The following is a 9,353-nucleotide window of genomic DNA, read 5'->3' on the forward strand; positions in this document are numbered from 1 at the left end:
ATGTGTCCACAAACACTTCCTGTTTGTAGCGATGTTTGTTTTTGTGAGTTTGTTTACAGTTTTCTTTGTGGAAAATGAGTGAGGTCTGCTTTACATTACAGCTCAAAAGAGGATAATCTGGTAAATGATGTGATAATTGAAAACATTACTCTTTGCATCACTGTGTTAGCACTTTGAATATATAAAAGAGAGGTTTTGACATTTTGTTGTGGTAACAGCTGTACAATAAAGTTTTTAAGAATACACCTGCTTCAACATCCTTAACCACAAGGTCAGGCTACGAAAGAGAAAGGTGTTCAACTTCCACTAAATGAGACATTATGATTCTTAAACTAACTAAAACTTGCCATGAAGTATTGTTATTGACAGGACCATAACCAAAGATCTCATCAGAAGCTTCAGTGTCATGCTTTACAGTCAGTAGCTGAAACGCAGCCTTCCTGCAGCTGCATTTAGATGAAAAGTTGGTCTCATTTTGAACCAAAGCATCTGCAGATTGAGTGAGATTCAACTCTTCTTTGTTTGAAAGGGGCGAGGGAGTGCACCTTTCTAGTTTCTAGTCTAATTGAAAATCTGTTGATTAGACAAAACATACATTTTTAAGACACCACTTGGGGATCTGGGAGACTAGGAGAATAGGCGTCGTTTCTTATGTTCTGTGTAATATTAACAAAACATCGACTGCATGAAGTAAATGGACTAAATCACTGATTGGATCCTGTAAAAATAAAGTTCATTAGTGATACACACATCTGAAATGTGTAAGGTTTCTGCTAAACCCTGACCCAGTGTCATTTAACACACCTTTATATCCTAAAGCTTATTGTTCCTGTTAGATGAAGCCTCAATTCGCCCTAAAAAAAGGCTAAATCGCTTCCTACATTTTATGGCAATAAAAAGCAGTAGGCAACTGGGATTGGATCTAGAAACACATTATTATCTTAATTCATATTTGTAGGTATATAGACCTACAGTATCACACTGTGAAATGACACTCTACCCCCAGAGCTGCACAGGACCCATGATGCAGTGCATCCATGAACTGCTGAACACATTAGCCCGTCAATGTGCTACTCAAAAAGAGGAGGAGAGAGAAGAGGAGGAGAGTGGAGGAGGGAGAGCCAAAGTCAAAGGGCATGAAGGGGGCAGGGAAGTCACTGACAAGCAGATAAAAAAGTATTGAAAGAAAAGTGAAGAAAGATTAGGAGGGGAGTGAAGCAAGAGGGGGAAGGAGGGGGAAGCGGGAGAGCAGAGAGAGGGGTGAACCTCCTGGAGAACATAAATAGGCGAAAAAAGGACTTGGAGCTTTGCAGTCTCTCTTCTCGACAGCCACATCCCCACCGCTCTCCTCTCCCCTTCTCCTCACCTCCAGCCCTCCTCTCCACTCATCTGCTGCAACCCTCCATCCATCTGGAAGCCTGAGCAAAATCAGTGAGTAGTTTCTACACCACATCTTCATCTTCTCGCTGCATGACAGCACCGAGATCCTTGTACTAATGGAATATCAGCTGAAATATATAGAGCAATTATATCTGTAATGGGGGGGGGGGGGGAATTGTGTGCAATCATATTTAACAGAAAATAAATTCAGATAACGTTTAAATACCTGACAAGGAAGTTTTTATATGGATGTGATGTGTTATATTTAGGAGAATTAGTGCTGCAGTGAAATCCAAACGTCTGTAGTTAATATTGCATCCTGCTCTACTTTTGTGACAATATGCAAGTCTACAAATCGACTAACTCTGCATTAAGCAGAATTGTATATATTGAGTGGTGTAATTGATTTAAGCAAACTGCATATCACTGTATTTGCATGCTGCTCATGTAATACCTCTTAGAGGCAAAGATGAGCTGCTATGATCTGCTTCATAGAATAATAAATGTCCCACTGGGGAACGTTTAGCTCTCCTTTACTCTCTCCACACACATGAAATACTTCTTAGTCATACTGTTAGAAGAGAAGGACTTGAGAGGGAAAACCCAAACTAGTCAAGAGCCATTGAAAGAGCTCAAGGATGAGTGCCATGTCGCTGCTAAGGACGATACGATGAGGTATCCAAAGACAGGAAAGTCAGCTTGCATATCTTTATTCTTTGCGGCAGGAATGTAGAGCTCACCAGGCTGTAACTACAGCAACAACAAACACCAAACTTTCACCATTAATGCAAGATCTCCTTCTGCCACTGCTTAACTGAGTTTACAAGTCTAAACAGTGGAAAAGCAGTGGGGAACATTTAAATAAGACATTTTCCTTCTGACTCACATGCCCCGCTTGTTAAACTCTCCACTGATGCTGCAGCCAGACGCGTTGCCCTTTCCCCAATTCTCTTTGTCAGTCTTGTCATGTACCAGATTGAGAGGAAACTGCAAGTAAAGACTTCAAAATGAATGAAGAAATCAAACTATAACTAACTGCAAAAAAGCTTTTAAATGCAGAGGGACAGAGAGTAAGAAACTCATCTTGGGCAGAATAGTTGAATCCTTAGAATAAAGACCTTCATGGTAGCAATTGGTAAAAGTGTCCGACCTGTTGGAATGAACAAGTGTGCAGTATGTGGAGATTACGCCTGTACACATTTGCAGCTAGATGACTCAGATTGATAGACTTTTCTCCTTTCTTTGTCCCTTCTAACCTCCTTCAGGTCATTCATTCTCCCCCCAAATCAGCCCCATTATCATGGACACCACAAGGAACACCCTCTCCATCTCTGAGGCACTCTACCACCTGATCGTCATGATGCTGACACTGGGCCAAGGCGTTCATTCGATGCCTGTCCCGACTGACGTCCCCATGTGCACGGCCTCAGAAACAGCCCAGTACAAGGCTAACGTTTTTCGGCAAGTGGAGCCATGCAGCTTTCCCTAAACAGTATCCTTTCTACCGCCCCCCTGCGCAGTGGTCAAACCTCATTGGTAAGTGCACAGCAAGCCACTGTCAAACTGGTGGAACAGTATACTGATTGAGTAACAGAGAGCTAATGTAGAAAACTACATACAGAGAAATGTACATTCAGAAGAATGTCCTGATTGGTCAGTACACAGGAAGTGGAATAAATGTTTCTTCCCATTAAATGCCACTGATCTTCTCAATAATCCACAAAGACATTACACAATATTAAGTTACGCAACTTGTCAACAAATAATAAATACACATTTATATTCTTTTGCAGAGATGTATAAACGTATTAATAAAGTTAATATATAAATCTGGCTGCAGACCTGTTGAAACAACTGACTTCCTTCTTCCTGTCTCTCTGCTTTTAGGGGTGACCCACAGCTCTGACTACCACATGTGGCAGCGTAATGACTTTGCCAGCAATGGAGTGAGGGAGTTTGCGGAGAAAGGCGAGGCCTGGACGCTCATGAAGGAAGTCGAGGAGGCCGGCGAACGCATTCAGAGTGTTTATGGGATCCTCTCCGCTCCCGCTGTTGGGGGCGGCACTGGCCAGATGAAGACTGAGTTTGAGGTCTTCGCCAGGCACTCTTATGTAAGTCTTTCAACAACTAGGTTTCCTTCAATCTGGTTCAGGGCATTAAGTATATCAGAGGCCTTTTTCTGACGGGCCCATATGTATAACAAGGTGATGAAGTGTTTTTCTTAGCCCACGTTTAAATGTTGCCAATCGTAGCTCTTATTGGACCAAAGATAGTTTTTATGTGTAGTTTTAAGCATCATTCTCACTCACTATAAAGATATTATACTACCAATAGACACAGCCTTAACGAGTGCACAGATCATTCAGATTCCCAGTTTGACTGTATTATAAACGGATTATTTAGAAGTGAAAATGGAAGTCTTTGTAAGAAGTATTATGTTGAGTACGACTTTGACCCACCTTAATAGTTGAATAGTTTGCAATTCATATGGAAATGTTGGGTGCATTCACTGTTATTTAACTTCCCTGTGATACAGCAGTGTGTTATCAGGAGTGTGGTTACCCCTGGGAACTCTATTTTGAAGTTATTTCCATTGAGGTTGTTGCATGTCTCAACAATGTTGCATGTCCCAACAACCAAAACTATAAAAAGGAGACGAGGGTTGTTAAAAAAACTACAATTACCTCAATGCCCCAAGTGTGTTTTTAACCAAGCAATATGTTTTTTACTATACTGCTAATAGTTTATGAGAAATACCTGCATTGTTCCTTTTTGAGTGGGTTGATGCTGCTGTAAAAACCAGTTCCAGAGACTGCTCTTTCCATATGCTGCACCCTAAAGAGAGCTTCCGAAATGTAGCAAGCTTAATTTATGTCTCCACAAATTATGTAAAACTCTGCTTGGCAGTAAAGCTTCTTTACTGATGAGTCTCTGGGGAGGTCATAAAGTTGACCCAACACAATGTTAGGCTTGGACACGAGACGAGACGGAGGGAGGAGGAGGAGGCGAAAGTGTTAGGAGGTGAGAGAAATGGAAAAAGGCCAGTTGGAGACAGAAGACGCTCACCAACACATAACGCTCTGGTACTTACATAACCCCACGTGTGTAGGGGGCGGTGGGGGGGTTATTGGACTACATGTTTAGAGTGAGTTTACCAGACCTCTGTAGCCCACACCTCATCTCGGCTTGAAGCTACATTAGCCACTGCCAGCATAACACACAAACATCTACGGCTACACTGTCGGCTATTAAGCTGCATTGTGGGAAATGTAGGCGGCGAGTTTTGACCAGAAAGACGATCGTGTGTAATAAAAAAGACGATATCTCTGCTTCATTGATTTTGATACTTTATTGTTTTTAAACTAACCTTTTCCATTCTCTTTCTCCTCTTCTCTCTCCTTATCTCCACCCCTCCCTCTTCTCTCTACGCTCCATATCTCTCCCACGGTCTACTTCCTGCTCTCTATCTGCAGCTGTCTTTTATCGTGCATCTCGTTCCAAGCCCCGACTGGTTTGTGGGTGTGGATAGCATTGACCTGTGTGACGGCGACCAGTGGAAAGAAAATGTGTTGCTGGAGCTTTTCCCGTACGATGCGGGAACTGACAGCGGGTTCACCTTCTCTTCTCCCAACTTCGAGACCATCCCACAGGACAAAATCACACAGGTGGGTCCGCCTGAGCCAAGTGCAACATCCGGCAGGCCAAAAATCACAAAATGTTTGATCCGGGACATGGGCTTAACATTGCTTGATAAAACCAATGTCTGTTTGTCCTAGAAATTAAATGTTTTAGCACAAATTCGATATAAGAGAAGATATTAATATATGTTTTGATACCGCCTTTCACATCCAATGAATCACCCTGTACTGTTATTCCTTACCCATTTCCCCTCCATAGATCACTTCTTCCTTCCCCAACCACCCTGCCAACTCCTTTTACTACCCCCGCCTGAAGCACCTGCCGCCCATCGGCAAAGTAATGCTGACCAAGATAAAGAAAACCAATCAGATCATCAGCCTGCCTGTGGAGCCCACTGACTCCAACCAACTGCCAACAGGAAACGAGATAGAGGACACGCTCATAAGTAAGTCTGAGGAGCTTAGATGCTCACACTGGATGTGGTATTTTGATGAGTTTAACGCGGTTGAGGTAAACAGTAAAAACTTGGTGTTGACGTTACTGAAAACCCAACAATGTCATCCCCACAACGCCGCCACACTGGTGCCATTAGAATGAATGAGAAGGCAGCCTGAAGGAAGCCTCATAACAAACATGTAATGTCTTTCAAATGTTCAAACTAAAGTTGCTCCCATCTTTTATCTTGACAATTGAACATATACTGTGGAGTTTCTGACTAAGTTACTGGGGAAACTGAAATATGGATATTTTGTAGGTACTGTATATCGTATTAAGATCTAAAACTTGCACTTATATATGGCCCGACACAATATGTTCAACATGTAAAAGAGTTTGCATCCATCATCCCGACTCTAATGTGCCTCTCTCTGTTCCACTTGTACAAACACATTAAAAAGCTTAAAGACCAGATGTAGGATTTCACACAATGTTAGGAGCTTGTGTTTAAGTCTTTTGCTGACTCAAATGCTTTCATTTGGGAACCATTACAGGCCACACACAAACTCAATTGTTTCCAACCAGAAACTAGAGAAGCCAAGTGAGGGCAGGGCATCAGAAAATACTAGGGGCACATCTGGCATCCAGTGGAAAACTTTCAAAAGTGAGAGAGCATTTTAAGAAAACTAGAAATTCTGTACAGCAACGTTTTGGTTGTGACCCAAAATAAGATGCAGACGCGTATGTATGAAGATCTGGATCTATTAGGTGAAGCTGTGTTTAGTTAAAGTTGATCCCCAGACTGTTAAAATGTAAGACTCTGTTGTTACAGTAAAACAAAAACTGCAACTAAGAATAGAAAGGCTTTAGAAGAATGAAGACGAAGAGTGTGTCGGACTAGAAGTAAAGTCAAACAATCTTTGTGACGGATATAAAAACATATTTCAGTCGAAACAGATGACCAGGAAATAAGAAACAGATAGCGTGTTGAACGGGCAGCAGAGCTGACAGCGGTCATCAGATTCAGTGTTTAGGGTGAGCGTAGAGGTTTGACTCAGCATCACACACTACAAGCCCGTTTCCCTGACTACCCACCAACAAACAACAGAGAGGGGCCAGGACTCTTTTGGGGTTTCCTGCCTTGATCCCAATGTGACATCCTACCCTTCTGTCTGTTTATCTTTCCCTCCCTCCATAAACCCTCTGTCTCTTTAGGCCTTCTCCCCGGGGCTTCAGCAACAACTTACATTAGATTACAAATCACCTGCTTTAGATTATATCTTGTAAAATACAACAAGATAAATCACCTTTCCCAAATCAAATCACATGCTCGTTGCATCCCTTCATCCGACAGTCCATCCATGTAGCATCCGTAGCGCCTCCCATCCTTCTGCTTTTCTACTCTTTAACCGACAACCGAGTCTGTGATACATATCAGCTGTACGCAAGCTCACAACAAGGTTGGCGAAGGTAGCCCCCGGCAAGTTTCCCAAGTTGGAGAAAGAGAGAACGAAAGCAAAACAGAGAAAGGACAAGATGTAATACAAGACTTTTAATGATGAGCTCCCTTTCCATGTGTTACATTAGAGGTGCCCGACATCCCGATGTGCTGCAGTCGACTCATTAAGCGCTTCTGTTTACCGTGAGGCCGGTCTATACTGAAAAAACAAAGACTCTAATAGCAAGCACGGTCAGCCAAAAAACCCTCTCAATAACTGAAGGTTCAAAGTTTCAGTCATTATTAAACATTAGTCCCAAAGCACGACCACTGGCAAGAATCGATAACGAGTAGCGCTGGGTTTATAAAGAGCTGCACACACAGCATAACACCATTTCTTGCAAAACTCTTTCATTAACTTAAACAATTTTATAAAGACAAATAAGGTTTGAAGTGCAGTGATTTTCCCTTTTATGACTTATTCCTCTCCTTTCCAGCCTATTCAAGGAAACTCACAAATAATCAACCACTTGAAAAAGGAGGCAAGACACTCCGTGGAAAGAGCGAGAAAGCAATAACTCTGCAAAATGACAAACCAAGTCTAAATGTTAATGTGATTATAATCCCCTCCCTCTCGCTGCAGATACCCCTCTGGACTGCGAGGTGTCAGTGTGGTCTCCTTGGGGCTTGTGCAAGAGCAAGTGTGGAGACTCAGGCCTGCAGCACCGCACACGCTACATCATCATGCACCCAGCCAACAACGGATTAGCCTGCCCCCTGCTGGAGGAAGAGAGGAAGTGCTTCCAGGACAACTGTTTATGACTAAGCCAGGAAAGGAGGGAGAAGAAAGAGAGGAAGGAGAGGAGAGAGAAGAAAGAGAGGAAAGCCAGGAAAGGGAGGAAAGGACGAAGATGGAGAAACAACAACAAAAGATCGGCGGCGTATTCACATCGGGCATAAATGTGAAGAAGCGCCCTTATTTTCTCCCTGGCTATGCCCTGTCTGGGGAAAATGACTCATGTACTGGTTGACTGTTAAACTGTCTCATCCTCAAGTCACATTGATACATCTGACAGCACTAGAGAAGTGTAGTTTGGCAAAATAGCTATTAGACACCAATTCAGTTTTGGCAGATAATCTAAATTGACTAGGGATCGCTCAACGCTGCATTAGCCAATAAACACATTTACACATCATAATTGGGTTTGATTGGACATTTCTGAAGATCACAGCCATTTGTTTGCCCATAGAGGATTATAACTCCCAGGAGCGTCCATACAGCAGATTTGAAAATGAATCCATATAAATGATACTTAACAGAAAATCCAAATAAGCTCTGGCCCAGGGGAAAACACGACGCCTTAATTGTTCTATCAGCGTCAGACATAGAGTTTAATGTACGGTCCTCCCCACATTCAAAACATAGCGTTTAAAAAGAGACATTGTGGTTGTTTTCCTGAAGACAAAGAATATATTTATTGACAGGATTTTAACCTGTAGTGTACAGTATATCAAATCTGAAAGTAATAAATTGTATTCCTTTACGTTATTGAGATATTATTTCATTTATTTTGTAGAAGATGCAAAGAATGTACAAAAAAAAAAAAGAATGTACTGTATAGTCAATAAAGTGTAAATACATCTTAAGATATTGTGATCTCATTGATAACTGTGTCACGATATGGACGGTCTGAAGAAATATACTACATGGAGTCTTATTGCCTAACTTCACATCACAAATTGTGAGTGAAAGGATTCTTTAGCGTCTCCGCTCGGTGCAATGCTTGACCTTTAAATCTGAATCGCACATTTGGGCTCCCAAGGCCGCATTTCTAACAGCGGGGCTGCAGGATCAAACTGAATGTAGAGAGAAAACGACTTCACTGGATGACCTGGGTTCAAGCCCCCGGTGTTGGCTCGGATTCGCCACCTGATGAAGTGTTGGTCATTAAATTGATGAATGTGCTCAACTATTTAAAACACTTCACCAAATGTTGATTTACCTCGCAAGGCATGAAATCTCGCCGAGCACACTTCATGCGGCGACGTCCAGTGCGGCACGTCCAACTCAGAAGCGGGAGTCCCATTTAATAGGCAGAACAGACACCAGTTACACGTGAAGTGACCTCTTTCTTCAGAGAAAGTTTCTTGGCAGGATGACGAAAAGGCAATTTGAAACAGATCGAAAGATCGCTTCTTTAGTGAACAGCAATAAGAACTAAACATCTGGTGCAAAGAGGGAGCTCCTTCCGCTTTGAATGACAAGGGAGAGGAAAATTACTGAGATGGAATCAGGAGAAACAGAAGCAGATCCAGTTTCTGACTTTCCTTAAAGCAGTTTCAGCAAAGTCAGAGAGAGGTACGTGTCAAGTTAACCACAAATATACAGTATTAAATGATGAAGAATACATCATGCTGTGTATACAAAACAAACTGTATTGCCATACCAACCGGAGGCCTG

The 9,353-nt window shown here is 42.3% G+C and overlaps 1 protein-coding gene across 1 annotated transcript; it reads left to right on the forward strand.

Moving 5' to 3' along the window:
* Positions 1–1,319: 1,319 nt before the first annotated feature.
* spon2b (spondin 2b, extracellular matrix protein) lies at positions 1,320–8,466 on the forward strand. The gene is given in 7 exon segments (XM_029442314.1): positions 1,320–1,431; positions 2,646–2,827; positions 2,829–2,916; positions 3,268–3,491; positions 4,854–5,045; positions 5,278–5,464; positions 7,536–8,466. Coding segments are annotated over 6 exon segments (1,017 nt in total). The 5' UTR covers positions 1,320–1,431; positions 2,646–2,680; the 3' UTR covers positions 7,715–8,466.
* Positions 8,467–9,353: the final 887 nt, after the last annotated feature.

Source organism: Cottoperca gobio, chromosome 10 (genome assembly GCF_900634415.1).
Source record: "Cottoperca gobio chromosome 10, fCotGob3.1, whole genome shotgun sequence".
In the NCBI taxonomy this organism is placed as follows: domain Eukaryota; kingdom Metazoa; phylum Chordata; class Actinopteri; order Perciformes; family Bovichtidae; genus Cottoperca; species Cottoperca gobio.